Source organism: Juglans microcarpa x Juglans regia, chromosome 2S (genome assembly GCF_004785595.1).
Source record: "Juglans microcarpa x Juglans regia isolate MS1-56 chromosome 2S, Jm3101_v1.0, whole genome shotgun sequence".
Classification (NCBI taxonomy): Eukaryota; Viridiplantae; Streptophyta; class Magnoliopsida; order Fagales; family Juglandaceae; genus Juglans; species Juglans microcarpa x Juglans regia.
The window spans coordinates 29,912,763-29,935,085 of record NC_054597.1 but is presented as its reverse complement, the minus strand read 5'-3'; the positions used below and the strand labels follow the sequence as shown (position 1 = coordinate 29,935,085).

Sequence of the window (22,323 nt, the reverse complement as noted above, 5' to 3'; positions counted from 1 at the left end):
ACTCAGTCAATTAAGCATAGGGCAGCATTTATAGGATTGGCAAGTGGAAAGGACAAAACGTTGGTTGAGAATTAAAGGCCATAAAGGGGAACCAAAATTGAATTAATGCTGAGCATTGCAGTTGAGTAAAGAAGGGGACCTCTTTAAGAAAAGCTGAAAATGACAACACAGGTACTTGTGGCATCAAAACACTTGCTTCAGGACATGTTTCAGGCAGGTAAGCTCATTAATGGGGCGGTTCCTAATACTTTTAAATGCTGACGAGAACTAGCACACGTCTTACTGCTCTTCTCAAGCTGTTAGATAGCTTTAGTGTTACAAAAATTATTATCTAAAAGAAATTACTATGGTGTGGGAAACATTAGTCCATATTATAGTCCAAGATCAGGCATTTAATGAAATACCACTTTGCTTGGAGAAGAGAAGTCTACCCTATATAATGATTTCAAGGAACTTATATAATCGTAATATTGAGTCATTAATGCATGTCAAGATGTCATTTGACATACCCAGTTAACACCCCCCAACCAAAAAGAAAAAAGTGCCAGTGGCCACTGTGTTGAATTATTTATCTATCCAAACGACAGCCTGAGCTCGAGTTTAAATTTTGGACACTAAAGACTATTCAGCATATTGCAGTTTTTGATCCCTTATCCATTCTTTCTGTAATGAGCCAGATTAGCACCCATTAGTCAAAGGACAGAAAAGGTCAGACAAGAAGATTCCAGCCTCACAGCTAGCAACATCAACTGAAATCAGATCCAGTGTAGGCTTTCAAGGCCTCATTTTTTTCCTAGAAAGTCTGCTTTGAATAATCAGCACTGTAAAGGACTAGCATATATAGCATCTGGACTCTTGTCTCTTGTCTCTTTTGACTTGAATCACATATATTTCAGCAGCCACCTCAAGATTTATATATCTATTGACTATTCTAAAACTAATCAATGCAAGGATTTGATGTCAGATTATGACTTCTCTATTGCTTTGCACAAGATCATGGAGAAATAAAAGCATTCTCTACTAAAATGACAAAAGCATTCTATTGGCATACTATATAAACACATGGAAGATCTATGATAACCCCTCTGATATGATGATAAGAATCAGTGAGAACACTTTTCCATGTAAGGTAGTCCTTTCTACCTCTCATAGAGGGCAACAAAAACCAAGAGGTTCCAAGTTTTGAGTGATATGTATATGCGTTTGTAAAAGAAATGTTGCGTTTGCAGTCTCCAAAATTCCTTATCCTTGAAAAAAAAAACAAACAAGTATATGCTGTTGCAATTGAACTTGAAGTAAAGAGGTTTAAAAGTATATTGTTTGTTTTGTTGCTGATATGAAAGAATGTCACAGTCGATTGTGGTACATAGAAAATTGCAATAACACCTCTCAGTTTGAAACATTCTCCCAACAAGTTTTGACCATTTGCATTAGAATTCTGAAGGCATCTTCGTTGAAGTCATGCCTTGGCAAGCTAATTTTGCAATTAGAGGCAACTACTATCTTTATAAAACCAATATAACATTTACTAGAGAAATACACAGATGAGACTAACATGAACAATGAGACCTAGTGTCATTTGCCAATTTGTCATAATTTTCCATATTAATCCCCCACTGAATGGACTGTTTGCATCTGAATGTACCCTTTTAACATAATCATGTAAAATCCAGGCACGATTTGATGTACATCCTTCTTTGATTTAAAGAAGGCAATGATAAAGTAACTAATACATATATCATCCCCATAAATGAATAATGCTACTCCTTCAATGTTCAATTCTACTTAGAGAATATAGGAGATGGAAAGTGCCTTTCTACAGCAAGCCCAGCCCCAGCCCCGGCCCCGCCCCCCCTCCCCTCCTTTTTTCCAAGAATCATCAGGTAGGTACTCTCTGCAATCACCAACTCAAATCAACCTCGACTAAGAAAAAATGCCTGTACAATGAACGGTGAAAACAATCAGGGATAATTTATCGCGGGGAAAAAAATTAAACATGAAGCAAATTAGCAATCCTGTAAATTAAACTGCTGTTGCTGCCCCCCTTGTTCAATGCCACAGCTTACTACAGAATCCGTTTTGTGGCCTCTTGAAAGATATAATATCAGAAAAGGAGTCGACTAGTTGTCCTGCTAAGCTACTAGGATCATCAATCAATGTTTGAATGAACGTGTTGACCACCCTACGTTCTTGCTCTGTTGATCTCAAGCTAAACCATGTTAACAACTTCAATCTAAATTCCTGTTTAATGTGACCCTCGCATTCCAGCCCTCGGATTATCTTCACACAGTACTCAAAATTCTCATCCAAGCAACATGAACCATTGGAGATTCGATGTGGTGAGCCATTTATCAAAGTGCTGTCACAATCATGTGTCTCTTCATTAGAGTTTGCAACCCTTTTCCTGCAAAACTCTGGCCGGGAATCAACAGCTGGCCCGTGTGTCCATGTCTGTGAGTCACCACTACCATGTGACCTAGCCAGATCATTCTTCTTCAAGTCATGGGAAGCAGCATCATCATCTGCCTCAACAGCCTGCTGCAAAGTGCATCCATTATCTTCATCCCTGGAGGATTCAAATGGAGGGGTGAGCTCTTCATTCAAATCTGGCACTGAAACAACATTCAAGTCAAGCCCACGTGAAACAAAAGGCGACCGTTCTTCTTCAAGAGCTTCAGGCTTGATCACTTTGCTTACTCCACAGCAGTTTTCCACCTCGGGACCGCAAAACCCTTCAAAGCAGTCTTGCTCTTGGGCCCAAGCCAGATGCAGGATCTTCCCAAGGTCTCGAACCTTAAATCCAGAAGAAAAACCAACTTCAGTTGTATTCTTAGGCTCCCTTTTGGAACTCAAATAACTGCCATCAATGAGGGGATTCTCTTTCTTACGGTACATGGCAACTGCTGAATTCGGATTCTTGTGAATTATCTCAACACTCTTGGTGAAGCACTTGGCCTCAGAATGCCCCAAGTCACCAGCCTCCGTATAAGAAATTATTCGAAAGGTATATTCCGTGCAGGGCTGCAGATTGGAGATTTTAATCCTTCTCTGTGCTTTGGGAAAAACACAAATGGGTTCTTTTGTTTGTGTCTCTTCTCTACTTTTGCAATACCAGAGCTTGTAGCCCTTAATATCATCAGATGATGCCTTAGAGAGTTCAATCAAGATAATCACAACAGAGGATGATGTTACTTCTTCAAAAAAGAACTTGCATGCAGCAGGAAGGGAATCTTCTGCAAAGGAAACGAAGAAAATCAGTTAATCATGCAAGTAAATTTTGTACATGTCCTTCAAAATTATTAAAGAGACAGAAGACCAAATAGTAGGTTTTCCAACCTCTACAAGTTGGGTTCACGTCAGAAACAGTGGCCAGCCATTCATCTGCTTTCTCTATTGCAAGAGAACAGAGTTTTTGCACATCACTTGCGATAGAGAGTCTGCTGACAATGCCACGCGCCATCTTGGCAGATACTCCATTCACTGGGCCCACTTCAGTTTCTAGTTTAGCCTTCGCATCTTTTACAATCTCATGTAGTTCTTTAAACCTGGATGTGCCTTCCAGAAGCCTGGAACTCAAGTATATTCTATAACATAGAACGTCAACACGACGAGCATCCTTAGCAATTACTAGCTGCTTCTTCCAGCATCTGCCAGATAAGATCACAACACTCCCATCAGCGCTAGGCCAAATATATATTACCAAAACAACAGGAATAACTTTCATGCGCTGCTGTTTTTGGATTCCATCTCAGTATGGAACACGAAGGATCTCCTCTATACACCAGCTAGTAAGTTCACTAGGGCCCAGCGTATCTCATTCAAATCATCTCCAGCAAAAACATTTACAGCCATCAATAGCTATTGTAATGCTAAATACTTATTTTAGTACCAGGAAAACAATTAAAGATCACCCCCCCCCCCCCCAAAAAAAAAAAACCCAAAGTTCTTATGAAAAACAAAAACAAATACAACAAACTAAAGGGAGCAAAGGGAAAAAAATAAGAGCCATCAACCGTAAAAATTGGCAACAATTAACAATGTGCCTGATTCATGGCTGGGCTAGAATTCCACAGTAAAGGCAAGAGAACAGCCCATCAAGTGTTAGAGCTAAAAGTTCACCAATGACTCGGAAGATGCAAGACAATACATACCCAAGTATCCCTGAAACCTTGCCACAAGAAGCACAGCAGTAACTACCATCTAGCTGCATCAATTGCCCAAGATCGACAACCCCCACCTTTTCACGTTGAAGAGCACACTCAATGTGACAAGATAACCCACAGGAATCTCCCTGAACAGATTCAGATGTGCATACCAACCAAAGACTAGGATCCTTATTGTCATCAAATAAGTGACAGATGCAACAAGAGCACCTCTTGCAAAATGTGTCATCTATGGATATAACAGCTCTACAAGCAGAATTTTTACAGATCCATGAGTTCGTATATCCAAAACCTGGAGACTGTTCAGCAGCCAATGGGAGTCGCATAGGATTTTCCCCCTTCCGTTGTTGCTTACTAGAAGACTGAATGTTGGAACTTGAAGAAGCTTTCCTAGAGTCGTGCTTCTTTATGGTCTTATTATTAGTCTTATGAAGTTCTGTCATTTTGCTTTTTGATGAGTTTTTCCTTTCCTTGTCAAAGCATGTTCGAAGAAGTTCTTTCTTTGGTCCAGATTTCAGAAACTCTTGAAGGAGTTCTGGACTTCTTGAAGCATCATCTGAATGCCCATTTTTCTCTGGGGTGCTTTGCACACTGGAAGAAAGGCTCTGAACACCAGAAACTAGACAGGAAGAAGAGACAAACTGAAAATATGAGAAAATATTTACTGGGAACACAAATATGTAAAGAATAAAGACAAATTTTAAATGCATATTATCCATAAATGGGTAGAAGCACAAATCAAAGGGCCAAAGGCCAACTATCTGCTTTTCTCTAAATGATTTCGTGTAACAATTCAAGAAGGCCCAAGCCACATCTAGGCCTATACTCCAAAAGGACTAGTCAATGTTATAATTAGAGCTCCTTAAAACCATTATAAAGAGCTTAAACTTTTCCCTCCTGAGCAATGTGGGACCCCATTCACCTGCTTCCTAAACACAATCCAAGGTATCACAGTCTGGACCCTTTAGCTACCCGGCATCCTCATCGGGTTAAGTCCATCATAGGTGTATAGAAAGATGGAGATGGGATCCTACATTACTTGGGAGGAGAAAGTTCATGCCCTTTATAATAATTCCAGTGAGCTCCAATTGTAACATTAACTAACCCTTTTGGAGTTAGGTTTAGATGTGGCATGGCCCTTTATTGAGTTAGTACATTACATTTCTAAAGAAACCTCCTTAATGTTTCTACTTGAACACCAAATCACTCCAATACTATTCCATATTTTATCATTACTTTTCACTATTATTCAATATTTTATCATTATTTTTTCACCACTATTCAAAGATCATCTGAAATCACCTCACTACCCAAACGTAGCCTCAATCTTCATCTGAATTACACCAATGTAATTAGAATGCATCATAACATGTTTGCCAGCATGGTGCTCCACTAATCTAATGTATTGGAAGAATACCACAACCACTCGCACCACATTTCGCATCTATAGTTACTTCAATTCAATAGACAAAACTAACACACACATCAACTCTCTCGACCCACACTCTATGCCTCTCAAGACAATTGGCCATGGAATGTAGGGATGTTGCTCAAATAATTTTTTTTTATTGACACCGGTTGTCTAAGAACAACGTCGCGACTAATCCCGAGGATGCACAGGCCCTCGACAAGGAGTTTCCCACAAGTGGACCTCAGGTAATTCAAGGGGAAAATCTCCCAATCCGATGGCCCCTAGAAATTATTTGCACCCAAGGGGATTTGAACCTTAGACCTGGGCATACCCCCAAGCCCAAGGCCTTTACCACTTGAGCCAATCTCTAGGGGTTTTACTCAAATAAGTACAGCATCAAAAAGTAACAACAATAACAATAATACAAACAAGACCAATTGTAACAATAGGGGAATAAATGCTCTCATAGAGAAATGGGATTCCCAAATAAGCACAACATTGAATCAGCAAATAAATACAAAATGCCATATCATTTGTCCCTTGAACATGTTAAAACTCGGGAGGAACACAGTTGCAGGAATAATTTATCTGCCATGTATGAACTACAAAACTGTCACACCCATCATGACTCAAAAGAAACCAGTTGTCCCAATTCACCCATCAGTAACTAGTTGAAAGCCAATATTAAAATAATAAAAAGGTAACAAATAAATTTGAATGAGCCTGGCTGACCACCCCAGTAAACAATTATTTGCTCCATTCCTACGGTCAAAACTACTAGATTGTGGCACATTAGATACCTTTCATGGTGGGAAAAAAATCTAGGCCCTTTGAATTGCAAAAACAAAAAAGGCCAAAAACAGAGGATAAAGTAATCATATATTAACCTGAGTTTTAGTTACATTCATGAGTCAACTAAGTCATACCTTGAAACAGAAAAATGATCAGAGAATCGCTTATTTTTTAATATGGGGAACAGAATGATAAGTTTCTTGTTTCGAACCATCTTGAACTATAAGCATAATCAACAAATCAGATCCTCTTAACAACGACAGAAGCTCCTGCATAAAGCAATCTTATGGAAGAAAAACATGACAAGAGATCAGGTCTTCTCATCTCAACCAGAAAAGATCGATACCATTTGACATGCAACCCAAGTCCAAGACAAGTTGTTTCAGAAATTAGGACATACCAGATGAATAACAGATCCTTCATTTCACGAGAACAAAAAGTGGGGTTGAGGTGGAGGGAATGAAACTATGGGAGCATTTGATAAGTGGGATGCAGTAGAAGCTAATGGAGGAGCAGCCCCAACTCAAGCTACTCAAGACTACTTGGATTAAATAGGCTCTAAATGTATAGCGTACAAGTTGTGTTTGTCAGTGTATAGCATCTAAACTTCAATACTACCCGGCCAATGTTTTTTGTCCAAACAGATCCTCAATCGACTGAAATTAAAATTCAACTTGGTAGTTGATGAATCTAAGAAATTGGAACCAATTACTGAATGTCAAACCAAGGGGCTGGTCTACTGACAGTCTTAAGCTGGTCTGTTAACAGTCTTACTTGTCAATGCAATGACCTGAACCCCTTATGACAACATGCCATCTGTTTATTTGATTCCATTGTCATATCCCATAAAAAGCAGAAAGTTGGAGGTACATATAGATATTGCTTTAACATACTCACACTAAAAAGTTAAAAATTTGAAACATATGGATGGTATAGCCAACTATCCATATTTGGAAGCCAACAAAGTTCAATAATCAGTTTTGTTAGGCATTTTAGACAGCAAGATGAGAAATCTCACAGGAGATTTGGAGTTTGGATCTGGCATCTTTTTTGCTTTGGAAACTAAAGATGTTTTTATAACCTTTTGAAGGCATTAATTAATAATATTGGGATGGGATAAATAAAGAAACATTTATCTCTCAATTTCTTGTACTTTCTAAAACAAGAATAAACTAATTGCTTATAAAGCATGAACTGCTGACAGCATCTAGTAAGATAGGTCAGAACTGCTTGTCCTTATCAATAGCTTCCCTTGAATACTACATGTTGTCTCAAAGCTTTTGATCCATTCAGATGCACTCCAAGAAGCTACTATTTGGTTCTGAACTGCATATCATATTTCCTCGTAATTGATTCTTTCTTCTGCATTACTTTTATCTTCTAGCACAGGTTCCAACTTATATCCATAACATTTCTTTTTTCTCCCCTTTCATCCAAATGTACACAACAACCCAAGGGGTTTTGAGCCCACAACATCACCCTCCATATTTTCACCTTTCTTGTCCTTCACTTCTATCTAGCCCACACCAATAACAGCCAAATCTAAGCCTAGTAGTTATATAGTCCATTGAAATTTAAATAGCATATGAATACCAACAAAATTCTTATCCTGAGCAACATTCACGAAGTTAATTAAATGGCAAGCACAAATTGTCATAACAAACCTCAATTAAAAATGATGTCACCATGTTCAACATATAGTAGCTGAGAAGAAACAAAATTCCCAAATTTGAGGGAAATGTGCAATTTCTATAACTACCTTTATGTGGGACTGAATAACATATCTTTAGAATGTTCAAGTAATAGGGAAATTAGTGTCTCTGCAAATTCCCAATTCCCACATCCCTGAGCCTACCAAGAAACGCTAGGGGCTTGTTGGCTGTGCATCACAAATGCCAGGGAAAATACAGCTGAGATGCTAAATTGCAAGCAAGATTTCCATTTAACACAGGAAAGGCTTCAGCAATTAAAAGGCAAACCCAGTATAACAATGTTCATACACGTAAAGTCTGTGTTTGCCACGATGATGGGAAACAAGAACCTTCAATAATAGCCAGAAGAAATAACTTCATGCACTTAATAAGCAACATATTTCATTAGCAGAAGACTGGGACAATAACACGCACATCAGCAACAATTGACATAAGTACAAGGAAATTACGATAAAACCTTCCCACAGTCTAAAGTCATCTATACTTCAAACCTGGTCACAAATCTAAGTACAGTACAGCCGTGTCATAAACCACCATTAATGATTGCCACCCTCTTCTGTTTTCTCCACTACTACCCCCCTGTAACACGAAAACTCAAAAGGCAACATAAAGACAATAATGTCTAGCGAATAAATAAAAACAGAGGATAGATCAAAACTGTACCTTTGGTCAGAAATTTATCTTCCAAGTCCATTTTCATAAGCTAGAAGAATAACTGAAGCAGGGCCCCCTCTGACAATAAGTAAGCATTAAAAACCCCACAACGTTTAAACGTCAGGTCAGGGAGAATGTGAAAGAAAGAAAAAAGTTCGCAGTAGATAAATATTTCTATAACCATAGCTCAACTTGACCTACGTAGGGAGAAGGTAAGAAAATGAATTTAAAATCTAGAACTTCATTTTCTATGTTTGATATTTCAGCTTAATTATTAGTAGAATAGAAAACCGCAAAATCCATTCAGAACAAGCTGGCTCAGCCTACCTTAAGTTCTAAACCGCGTGGCTTGGCTGAGTTCAATTTTGTATGGGGAACAAAAAAAAAAAAAAAAAAAAACCATAGGAATCAAAGATCTATTTCTGCTTTGTACTCCATTTTCTCATCAAAATAGGTCAAATAAAAAAATTTGGCTTTAATCGCCAAAATGCAGATCACGTATTCAACCGAATGAACGGAGAACTAAAATGCAGCTACAAAATAAGTATGTGAACTCTTATAAACAACAAAGCAATCTAGAATAAGAGAAGAAAGGAAAAAAAAAAGAAAAACGAGATTCATAAAGCAAGAAAATAAAAACAACTTTTGAGTCATAAGAAAGTCACATACTTCCATGCAAAATGGAGGAAACCTGAAAATTAAAGACCTTTCCACCATGTTGTTAAGCAGAATTCAAAGAGAGCGCTTACTCCGACTCCTTAAAACACTTACGAGAGAAAATACTTTCGAAAACAAAAGCAAAAAAAGTTTTATCAATATTAGAATCTGAAACAGATTATGGTAAAGGAACCGAAAGCAGCAAAAACGAGGAGCACCTCAGGGTCTTTAACAGTCTTCCACATATGCATTTTGCGAATTAACGACAAGATAAACCAGAAAATTCAATGAAAACAAAATAATTTAAACGGGGCATTAAAACGGAGAGAATGATATAAATATACGAAATTCGCGAGCCAATGGGGATAGAATTTTAATAAGCGAAAGCAAAGTGGAAAAAGAAGAGAGAACGGAAAGAAGAACGGATCTGGGCGCAGGAGTCGTCCAAAAATGGCGAAAAAAAACAAAAAGGAAAACGAATCTGGAAGAAGTACCTGAAGAGAATGGAAGCAAATCTAGGGTTTCGATAAGCCGAAGCAGAAGAATTCGCTCTGAGAGCGCATGAATCCAAGAGAGACCGAGAGAGATGTCCTTCTACGAGTTGTTCACGTTTAAGAGAGGAGAGGAGGCGAGACCTCACGCGAGGATTGGGCGCGTTAAGGTATCATGGTTAGTTTGAAAAAGCAGGGCCGGTTCTGGTGTTGTGATTGGTCGTTGTATCTCAACGCACTTTATATGCGCGTGACGATGATATATATTATATATCTTATTCCTTATTTTTAATTATGTTCCTTAAGCCGGGTTCGTTGCAAACACGTGTAACGATTCTTGCAACGATGATCTTATTATGGACATTATGGACCGTCAGATTCAAACCCAACCCTATCCTCCTTTTTTATTTTGGAACCTTTGAGTAATAATTTATACTTTGATATCCGTAGCTTATAATTGATACAATGTTGCTTTATCCACGTGTCAACTTAATTCATTTTTCAAAAATGCATTCGTTATTGATGTAGAATTCAGTACAAGGTCATGTTTGGTTTTAAAAAGTATTTTATCTTATAATTATAATTTTTTTAATTTTTATATAAAATATAATAAATAATTTAATTTTTTTAAATCTCAAAATAAAAATAATATTTTAACAATATTTTTTCAACTTTCATCTTTTATTTAAAATATCTCATTTCTAAATCTAAACTACTCTTAAATTTATTAACAACTAAGAGCTTATATGGATATTAAAAATATTTGTAAATAATAATAAAATAATTTATGAAAAAGTACTGAATAGTTTGAGAATATGTTAAAACAGTTAATGCGGTATGTTAGGTGCTTAAAAAATAAGATCTACAAATAGATTTTTTCGATTATTAAACCCCAAGTCTTGAATTTCATATTATATTTTGTAAATTATGACAAAATTTCAATTTAAAATTTCAATATTGACTAAATACTGCGAAATATGATGAATTCTTGTCAACCCTTTTTTTTCAAATGGTTAAGTAATAATTTTCGCTTAATTTCTATTGCTTATTGCTAACTAATTTTATTCAATAAAGTACTCTATTCTTTTCATTTTGAATATCGTTATTTTTAATGACATCAATTGATATGTCATATTTTGAATTTTTTAATTAAATGAATGAGTTATAATATGTTATATAAATATAACTAGTATGATAAGGCATTATAAAATAAAAAATAAATAATAGAAATGCACAAGTTAATTATTGTAGTTGTTATAGCAAAAAAGTGCAATTTTTCATTCAAGCATCTCTTTATCATGAAGAAAAATTCTTCTTATAAGTTACTATTTATTACTCCACACTTCGCATCTTACAAAAAATACTTACGTATCTTATAAAAAATATCTACATATTTTATGAAAGAAAATTTATAAATATAGAGTGTAAGAATAAATAGTAGCTGATGCATAAGGGAGAAAAAAATTTCTTGGCCCGACCTAGGAAACTGTCTGGACACGTGGCGTCTCTTGGGGGCGTTGAAAGCAATGATATGGTAATTTCATAATTTGACTAAGAAATTAATTAAAAATAACGGTCATGGATTTCATACTAAAGAAATAAATAAAGAGTGGGCACCGAGAATCTTCAAAGTTTTTGGAAAGAATCAGTGATCCGAAAGATGGATCGCAACTTCTTTTTCTTTTTGATTTTTTTTTTATTTTTGTTGTATGAGAGTCGGAGTTGGCCTCGGTCCACTTGTCTGTTTTGTGCGCTTTTGGACACGTAATTGCACTTTCGGTAACTCCAGAAATCAACCGTCCTTGTACCCTTATTGGTGGGTGTGCGAAATGACAAGTCTCAGAGGTCAGGAATTCTGTAGGGCTATCATTTTCCTATAAATTATTCAGAAGATCAGTCGTAGCGTTTACTTTTATGTGAATATAAATAAAATAATTTGGTAAGAAAAATATAAATACATATCATTTTTTATAATATTTTTATAAAATATTTTATAAAAATAATATTATTTTTCAAAAATATTCATATTTTTACATCACGTATTGTAAAGTATGTTGTAAAATATATTGTAAAATATATTATGTGGGTATTATTACTAATTTGTGAATAGTATTGAGATGTTTTAAGTTAAGATATTTTATGAGTTTTTGAGAAATGAGAAAAAAAAAGTTGAATAAAAATATAATAAAATTAAAATATTATTAGAATATAATTTTTTGATATTACTTTTATTTTAAAATTTGAAAAAATTGAATTATTTTTTGTATTTTGTTTTAAAATTTAAAAAAATTATAATGATTAGGTAATAATTATATGAAAAAGTCAAAAATTTAAAGTCTCAATTGTATTATTATTTATTTTATGTGATACAAAAATATAGAGATCTTATATGAAACTTTATAAATTAACTTACACACTAAAATGAAAGATATCATTCTAAAAGATCATTTAATAGTTTATATGAAAATAAATTATAAATAATTCATTACAAAAATAATAATAGATGAGTATTATTCCATCAAACTTTATCATCGTAAATTTGAAAAATATATTAAGTTGTGTTTTTAGAATCTTGTTTTTTACATTTATGTAGTAAATTATCGAGACTTAAGTCTATTTTGATTACACAGATGAGATGAGATAAAAGTTAAAAATTGAATAAAATATTGTTAGAATAATTTTTTAATATTATTTTTATTTTGATATTTGAAAAAGTTAAATTGTTTATTATAGTTTGTGTGAGGGTTTAGAAAATTGTAATGATATGAGATGAGATGGTTTAATTTGCGTAATAAACCATACCTTAATTTTATATATAGTTATAATTTTTTATTTTTTAATATTTTTTTATTTTACATAAATGTATTACACGATATAAAAGTTGAGTTCTATAAAAACTAAAAACAAATTGTTGGTTTCAATAAATATATTAAGAATTAAGATTCAATCATTCATGCATTGATTCTCCATCTTATTAATGAACTAAAATGTTTTTGGATGAAAAGACTAGATTTCTAATTATGGCTCAACAAATTAGTTACAAGGATTCATCACCTAACTAACGCTCACAGCCCACCACATTGCTTAGGCATATGTATAATGGGTCTCACATATCATAGAAACATTTATTGCTATTTTTGAATTTTTATTCCCTTCAAAAATAATGTTAGTATGCTCCATTATCTTGTCTTTTTTATTTTGTTGGCTTATGTTTTTAATTTTTTTTAAAAAAAATTTCTTACTAATTAAGAAAGTAAGTCGTAACTATTAATATATTGATATTTTTTTATTTTTTAAAAATATTTAGTTATGTTTAAAAAAAAATTAAATATATATATATTTAATTTACACTGTAAGGTACGCCTAGTGAACAAATTGAGGGCTAATTAAGCGAGAGGTAGCTGCACTACCCTTCCCTTCAATGCTCCACATCAACCGAGACGCAGCAGAACTTATTATTTGGAGACACGATACCTGGATCTGGATCCTCTGGGCTCTGGCACTGGCAGCAGGATCAGAGGGAGAGGGAGGGAGAGGGAGAGGGGAGGGGGGAGATTCACGTGACTTCACTGACTGAACTCACTTTAATGACTTGCAAATTCATCCCTCAAAAGGATTTAAAAATAATTATATAAAATTAAAAAAATTATTTGTAAATAATACACGTAATAAAATTAAATATGTACCACTATATATGTTTCTAGTATATTTGAATTTTTTTCTTTTAAATATTTTTTTAAAATATATTTAAATATTTAAAAGAATATACATTTACTAATGTCACTTTTTTAATTATTAAAAACGATTAAAATAGATTAACGGTCAAATTGAAGAGATAAAATTATAGGATTAGTTAACATTTTCTTAAAATATTTAAGTGATATAATTTAATTTAAAAAACAATACTTAAATATTATGAACTAAATATTACTGTATAAGTTTACAAAACCGAATTATAAATAAAATAACTCAATTAATAAATTATTATTTTTAAACAGAAAAAAAAAAAAAAAAAGACAGTAAAAGGTAAAGGTGATAGGTTTGAAGTACGCGGCTCGATTGAATGAAATGAGGAGAGTGACGACACCGGAGAGGCAAAATCCAGGTAGGAGCTAGTGTGGTAATAGGGGGAAGAGATCCAATCACAACAGCAGATTGCTTCAATCAATCACCTTTTTAAGAAGACATGATCTCCAGAGGTTATAATTGTTCCTACGGTAACAACCTATTCCACGCCAGGCAAGGACCATCCATCCGTACTCTATATATATATATATATATTTTAAACAACTTGTTCGTTGATAAACTGTGTTAAGACACAAAGATTACATACTGGAGTCTCCTCTAACTCGATTACACACTCAGTCATTATTAAACTTCTCTTCAACAAAAGAGCAACGAAGTTGCCTTCACAGTTAGGCAGGTTTGAACGTGAGATGAGAATTTTATATTTTATTTTAGAGTTTAAAATATTATATTTTGATATTATTATTATTTTAAGATTTAAAAATTGTAAAGAATTTAAAAAAGTTGAATTATTTTTTATATTTTGTATGAAGATTTGAAAAAAGTGTAATGATGAAATGAGAATTTTGTGTCTCATCCTACCCCCAAACCTGCCAAATAAACTATATTTGAATCTATTGAGTAGGACTTTGATATCTGTAATGAACATTCCAACATAATTGTTTTGTTGATGCCTCCTTTGTATTGCTTGGACAACTAGCTGAGAGTCTCATTCCATCATTACATTTGTCATACCAAGTTCAATTCTAAAATTAACTCGCTTCAAGAGTAGCCCTTGCTTTTGCAAGTAGAGGATATGGAATAGATGTCATCTTCTTCCTCATTGTTGCCAAAAAATTCCTTTTATCATCTCTTATAACAACTCTTATACTTATTTTACATAATCTTAATTCAATTGTAACATCCCAATTAATCTTGCAATAACCCTTTGGTGGACATTCCCAGATCACTCTGTCAGTATTTTCAAAATTGTTATTGCCTTGTCTTCTGGTATTTACAACAGTTGCTAAGTCCATTCAATTGGTTTACTCTGTATATCACTTACTGTGGTTCAATGAAAATGTTCTTAAATACCAGTTGGTTCCTTCTCCATCATAAATTCCATAGAGTCAAGGTGAATTCTACAATTTCCTCTCTGTCAAGCTTCTGTTGCATTACCTGCATGAACTGTTTGAAATTACTTTGTGCCATGAAGCTCTTTTGAATCTTTCTAGAGGAGACACTCCAAACATTAGAAGCTAATACACAATTCCACAAAATATGTTCCATTATTTCAGGTTGTTGTAGGCACATTGGGCAAATTGAATCTGTCAAAACTTTCTTTTTACACAAATTATCTTTAGTGGCAAAATGTTTCTACAGGCTCTCCACAAAAAGTTCTTCGAGGCTGGTGGAATAGGGAGCTTCCATAGTTTACACCAGTCTTCTTTTTTAGAAATAGTTTGTTAGATGTCCCAGCTTGGTTTCTGTCTTACAGGTCCCCTTGAAGGTGATATGCACTCCTTATTGTGAAGTCACCATGGGTAGTTCCTCTCCACATTAATTGATCATGTTGTCTTCAATAACTGATGGGAATATGAGTAATAAGGTCAGCTTCTTGATTGTTAAAAACAATTTTGATCAAAGGGATATTCCATTCTCTGGTTTCATGCTGTATAAGTGTTTCCACTTTTGCCTCTCTTCCTAATAAATTCCTGTCACTTTGAGGTTTAAACAAATTAGGTTGAGGAATCCAAGGATCTTCCCAGATTCTTACTGAGCTACCATTCCATATTCTCCAAATTAAACCTTGTTGCAACAACTCTCTAGCAGGTGGTAAGCTTCTCCATATGAATGAGGGAGATGTGCCAAGTTTTGCTTTCAAGAATTCTGAGTTAGGAAAATGTTTTGTTTGTAAAATCTTGGATACTAGGGAATTAGGATATTTGAGAATCCTCCAACCTTGTTTTGTAAGTAAAGCAAGGTTGAATTTCTCAAAATCACGAAATCCTAATCCCCCTATATTTTTTTATTTTCCCAGTTTAGCCCAACTTAACCAGCTGATCTTTCTATCTTGATTGTTTTGACCCCACCAATATGTTGCCATTAATTTGTTAAGTTATTACAGCAGACCTTTGGAAAATTTCAACACTCCCATTGCATAAGTTGGTATGGCTTGAAGCATTGACTTGATTAGAATCTATCTTCCTGCTCGTGAGAGTAATTACATCTGCCAGTTACTCAATTTAGCTCGAACCTTGTCAATTATTTTTCTAAAACTATAGTTTCTTGATTTACCTATCAGATTAGGCAGACCAAGGTATTTCTCACATGAGTTTGTAATCCTGACCCCTACCACACAAGAGATGCTATCTTTTGTTGAGATTTGAGTGTTTTTGCTAAAAAATAGGGATGACTTTTCCTTGTTCATTCTTTGACCAGAAGCTGTTTCATAGATCCCTAAAAGATGTATCAATCTGCTCCATTCCATTGAGGATGCCTTACAAAATAGCATACAGTCATCTACAAAAAGCAGATGATTTAAATGAATCTGTTTCCGTACTACTGGAAGGCCTGTTAACTGGTTATCTCTTGCTGCTTTGTTGAGCATTTGGCTTAGGGCTTTTGAATAGATGATGAGTAGATAAGATGACAAAGGGTCACCCTATCTAATACCTCAAGTTGGAGTGATTTTAGGCTGATGTATTCCATTAAGAAGAATAGAATATGAAACTTTGGTTACACAATTCATAATAAGTTCCATCCATTTTTTGTGAAAGCCAAGTTTATCCATCATCTTTTCAATAAAGCTCTATTCTAGCCTATCATAGGCTTTGCTCATATCCATTTTTAGGGCCATATAGCCATGCTTTCCTTTCATTTTGCATTGCATAGTATGCAGGGCTTCAAAAGCTACAATAACATTGTTTGCTATAAGCCTCCCTTGAACAAAACCACTCTGTGTTGGAGATATAATCTGAGGCAATATCTTCTTCAATCTGTTTGCTAGCACTTTAGTTATGATTTTGTATAAAACATTACACAAACTAATGGGTCGAAATTGTGTAACATTTTTAGGATCCTTTGTTTTTGGAATTAAGACTATAAAAGTCTCATTAATAGCATTATCCCATCTGCTAGTGTTTAATGCCGTTGTGATGGTTTCAAAAAGATACTTACATGTTGAGTCCCGATTTTGTTGATAAAAGCCAGCTGAGAAACCATTTGGCCCTGGTGAGCTCATGGGATTCATATCCTGAATTACTTCCTGGACTTCTGCCAGCTCAAATTTTTTGATTAAGTTGGAGTTCATCTCATCTGTAATCATGTGTAGAGTGGAATCCAGACATTATTGCTGATTTGATGGCTGAGAAGAAGTGTATAGACAAGAGTAAAAATCCTGAAAAGATTTACTGATACCTTCTGAGGAAGTGTGGACTGATCCTGCCTCATTAATTATTTTATTAATGGCATTGTTTTTCCTCCTTTGAGTAGCACAACTACGAAAATAGCTTGTGTTTCTATCTCCTTTTGTGAGCTATTTCTGTTTCGATCTTTGTTTCCATTTAACTTCCTCTTGCTCCAATCTGAGATTGAATTGTTGCTAAAGGTGTTTAATCTCTTGCTGAACATATCATGTATTTGGTTCCTTCATTTGTTGTATATGACTCAAAAGGTTTTCAGTTTCTTGGTTCCTGTCCCTCTCTTGATTTATGTTCCAAGCAATTAAACAATTTTTGCATTTATTGAGTTTGTTGATAAGTTCAATCATGGATCTATCTGCCATATCATCTTCTCTCCATGTCTCTTTAATTCAATCCTTACAAGAACTATCCAGTCTCCAACCTAACTCATATCTAAATAACCTTTGTCTTCTTTTTGTTGGTATTGCCTGAGTAGTCACCTAAGTTACTAGAGAACTATGATCTGAGGAACATGTTGTTACATTTGAAACTGAAATAGCTTGAAACATGCCTATACAATGAATGTTAGCCAAAACTCTATCTAGTCTTTCTTTTGTGAAATCAGAACCCTCTCTATTATTTGCCCATGTGTATTTAGTATCAATATATCCCACATCATTCAGCAGTGTCTTGGAGAACTTGTCTAAAGGCTTCCATTTGTGATAAAGGTCTTAGAGGACCACTATACTTCTCATGTTGATAAAGTAGTTCATTGAAGTCCCCCATATATAGCCATGGACCATTATCCTTTGGTTGCAGCATCCCCAAAAGTTGCAAACTCCCATCTCTTTTGGCAGTAATTGGATCCCCATAAAAACCAGTGAGTGTCAAAACCTTCCCCCAAAGAGGATCTAAAACTTTGACAGAAATGTGTGAGCATGTGTAATTTTCCACCTCAATATCAAAAGTAGATTTCCACATCATTGCCAACCCCCTTCTGGCCACTCTACTATTTACAAAAAAACTTCTGTCAAAACCTTACTTGTTCCTGATATTTTCAATCCTTTATCTTGTGCTTTTAGTTCCAATAAGAAAGAGGACTTGTGAGCTCTTTTGCTTCACCATAAAATGAAGCTCATTAACTGTTTGAAGGTTTCTAAGTCATTGACAGTTCCAAGACATGCATTTCATTGTTGTTGGTGGGGCTGCACAGTAGCCTCCACCTCAATTTCTTGGTTTAAGCTTTTTTCAAGATTGAGCCTCTCTTTAGCCTTCTTTTATATTGTTGGTCTTCATTAGTCTCTCTATTATAAGCTCTCTTTCTTGTGCAAAAGACAGTTTGATTGCTTTCCCCACAGTCCATCTCTTGAACTCTTGGCAAGTTAATTGCACTTGCCCTTCTTTTCCATTCCAATGGCTTAGAAGGTATGTCTACCTGTTCCACAAATTTGTTCATGTTGTTGTTTGCTTTTTTTGTAGACAGGTTTGCTTCTTGATAATCTTCCACTTGAGAGGGCAGCCTCTGTATATCATTAGTATCCTCTTGGTGTACTAATTCAAGCTGCATAATGTTTTTTCCTTTGTCTGCAGATTTAAAGTCTTGAGACGGATTCTCCATTTGCTGATGAATAAACTCAAGAAGTTCTTCATCAGTGTGTAACTGGGCCATCTGTTTAGTCATAGGGATCCTGCTGCTTTGACCTTCTGCAGAGTTTTGTGGATATTTTGTTGGTTTGTTTCCTTTTCCCCCTTCTCTCTTATCACCAATTCCCATTAAGTTAAAGGTAGTACCTCTCAACCATTTACTATATTGAGAAGGAACTGAATCCTTGTTCATCAGTCTGTGTTTTTCCACTAAGCATCCTTTATGAACATGATTTATAGCTTCACACTGGAAGCAAAATAAAGGAAGCCTCTCATACTTAAAATCAACCTAGGTTTGTTTACCATCCACTCAAATCAGCTTTCCTCTTGGAAGAGGTTGGGTTATGTTAATGTTTAGCCTGATACGAAGATATTTTCCCTATCCCAATCCCTCCTCATCTACATCCACATCAAGAATTTCCCCTATTGATTCCCCAATTTCCCCCCTTCTGCTATCATAGCTGCATAAGGTAATCCATATAATTGTATCCAAAATGGTTTGTGAGTAAACATATCTTCACTGGGAGGATTGTTGTTATCTAAAGGTTGTATACAAATGAAGTGCTTATCAAAGGACCAAGGTCTTCCTTTCAATACACGATCAATATCCACAAATTTTTAGAATTCAATAAGGCATTTATGGTGTCCCACCTCATGTAAAACTATACTACCTTCTAAATTCCATACCTTAATCATGGTTGCTTTGAAAGCCTCTTTATTGAGGTTCTTTTCTATTAGGATGAATATCAGTAGACATTTGTGAGCTTTCATGAATGCTCTTTTAGTATTCTTTGCTGTAAAAGCTACCTCATCTTTCTCAGTCTCTGTTAGATTGAAGTTTGCCCACAAGCTCGCTAACTCTTTTGCCATGTTTGCTAGGTTGTTTGTTCCAAATCAAGTCTGATATCAGCCTTAATTTCAGCTCCACTGCCTTACCCTTCAAGAAGAGAGGACACGCACCTTACCCATAAGGAAAGGACCGTTCAACAACTTATTATATATGTATACCAATATTTTAAAGCTCAGATAATTTAAACAAGAATGATAATACTAGTCCCACCGCTCCCGCTGGGAGCTACCGCTGGCATGTTTTTATTTTTTTTAACTTCGTAATTAAGGAAGTGTTTTTTTAATGATGTCGTGATTTTTTAAAAAAAAATTATTTAAAAGTGTTAAAAAAATATATGTAAAAAAAAATACCAAAATAACTAGTAGGAACTAGCGGTGGCTATAGTGCCACCCTAAAAATTGAGGAAAATGATACTCTCACCATTGGTTCTTACAGGTCGGTGTTACTGTTGAAATCTTTTATTTTATTTTATAATTTTTCTTTTTATTTAGTGATTAAGAAAGTATTTTTTTAATAATATTGTATTTTTTTTTATTTTTTTAATATTTTAAAGTGTAAAAAAATACATGTAAAAAAGATTACAAAAAAAAAGTAGACTAATTATGCTTAACGTAGCTCACAGCGGGAGCAATGGACATAGCACTGTCCTAAACAAGAATCCAATTCGATTCACCTAATAAATTGATGGATAATACTAATCCCACCGCTCCCAGCTCCCGCTTGGAACTACCACTGGCATTTTTTTTTAAAATTTTTTTTGTTTTTTTTTTACTTTATGATTAAGGAAGTGTTTAGTTAATGATGTTGTGAATTTTTTTTAAAAAAATATTGAAAAGTGTTAAAAAAATATATGTAAAAAAATAAACCAAAATAACTAGCGACAACCAACGGTGGCTGTAGTGCTGCCGGAAAATGATACCCTCATCACTGGTTCTTACAGCTCGTTGTTATCGTTGGAATTTTTTATTTTATTTTTTAATTTTTCCTTTTATAGTGATTAAGAAAATATTTTTTTAATAATATTGTATTTTTTATTTTTTTTAAAAATATTTACAAGTATAAAAAATACATGTAAAAAAGACAACAAAAAAAAAAAAAATCAATTATACCTAACAATAGCTCCCAGCAGAAGCTAGGAGCGATGGACGTAGCATCGTCCTAAATTTATAGATGGCGATAGTTACATCTATTAAATTTTGTGAAATATTGAGTGAAAAAATGTACACATAAAATGAGTATATAGGAGGCATAATTAAATGTTGTCAAGTTATTTTTTATGAAAATTTCTACTCATCATCGAAACACCACATATAATTTTTATTTTCTTCTCTTCACTAAATATGTGGTATATGGATGATGAGTAAAATAACTCAATTAGTTTAGAAGGAATAAATAAAATAAAAATAAAAATAAGTGTGGTATATTGTGTGTGGATGATGAGTAACAAAACTCTATTTGATATATACTTTTTCTTTCCGCTCTACATTTTAAAATTAGACTCGAAACTCTAAAGTATCTGAATTTCTAAAGTGCATCCTGTACAATAATTTATAAGTATGAGTGAACTTTTAAAATACTCTTCGTTTGGATGTTGAGATTATCTTAACTTATCTCATTTTATCTCAACATTCAAACACTACTCAAATACAAATACTTTTAAATTTTAAATTTTCAGATTTTGAACTTTTAGTTTAATCATTACAACTTTTCCAAACTTACAAATTAAATATAAAAAACAATTCAACCTTTTTAATCCCAAAGTAAAAATAATATTCTAACAATATTTTAAGTTTATAGTCTTTTTTTTATTCAATTTTTCTCTATGTTTTCTCAAAACTTAATAAAATATCTTAACTCAAACTATTTCACTATTATTTACAAATTATTTTATTACTATATATTCACAAATTTCTCATCTCATCTTAACATTCAAACAAGATCTTGACTATTACTGCTAAAACTCGAATAAAAAGTTGAAAGAATCTGAATTTTATAAATGTTTGTAGAGTAATTTTTTAAGCTATTTTACCTTAAAAGCGATATGAATTTAGAGATCCGATTCACAAATTTGATATTCCTCCCCCAATTTTCAGAGGCTCGACTGCCATATACACATGAGCATGTATGCCTTACAAAAGGCATGTATATGCCCGGAGGCTGGACATTCTCACATAGTTCGGTCCAATAAAGGAAGCAAATATATGCCCTACAAAAGTTGGTCAATCATCAACCAACAAAAAACTAAAAGCAAGTATTCTTCTGCCAATTGTTTCATAAAAAATGATTTAACGGGTCTCTCTCGTAGTTCAATCTCCATTAAAGTCAACTAGCTACCTCCTTCAAAAACAAAAAATTTAAAACAAATTAAAATCATTGTGCTGATAAAATGTCTAACTCCAAATTTAATTATTGCGTTTGGATATTGAGGTAATTTTAAATGGTTTTAATTGATTTGTAAATAATAATATTCTATAAATCTTATCGAGATGTATTTGAATGTAAATATATTGAGATGTGTTTGAATATATGAAATATGTTGA

The 22,323-nt window shown here is 34.0% G+C and overlaps 1 protein-coding gene across 3 annotated transcripts; it reads right to left on the bottom strand.

The window, feature by feature from the left end:
- Nucleotides 1–1,578: 1,578 nt before the first annotated feature.
- Nucleotides 1,579–10,037, bottom strand: LOC121251976 (VIN3-like protein 1). 3 transcript variants are annotated; one of them, XM_041151409.1, is made up of 6 exons: nt 9,884–10,035; nt 9,402–9,514; nt 8,742–8,810; nt 4,152–4,782; nt 3,337–3,647; nt 1,579–3,233 (listed from the first exon to the last, which is right to left on the bottom strand). In XM_041151409.1, exons 3-6 carry the CDS (start codon nt 8,776–8,778, stop codon nt 2,050–2,052), a joined length of 2,163 nt encoding a protein of 720 aa, XP_041007343.1. In that variant the 5' UTR covers nt 8,779–8,810; nt 9,402–9,514; nt 9,884–10,035; the 3' UTR covers nt 1,579–2,049. The 3 variants fall into 3 exon arrangements, with proteins under 3 accessions (XP_041007343.1, XP_041007342.1, XP_041007344.1); XM_041151408.1 differs by lacking the exon at nt 9,402–9,514 and having other exon boundaries at nt 9,884–10,037; XM_041151410.1 differs by lacking the exon at nt 9,402–9,514 and having other exon boundaries at nt 1,579–3,230; nt 9,884–10,037.
- Between the last annotated feature and the right edge of the window lie 12,286 nt (nt 10,038–22,323).

Coding starts and splice junctions, on each gene's coding strand:
- LOC121251976 (XM_041151408.1), bottom strand. CDS start 8,778: ATGAAAATGGACTTGGAAGATAAATTTCTGACCAAAG. Junction 4,783..8,741: donor AGATAAATTTCTGACCAAAG/GTACAGTTTTGA, acceptor CTTCCTGTCTAG/TTTCTGGTGTTCAGAGCCTT. Junction 3,648..4,151: donor AAGGTTTCAGGGATACTTGG/GTATGTATTGTC, acceptor CTTATCTGGCAG/ATGCTGGAAGAAGCAGCTAG.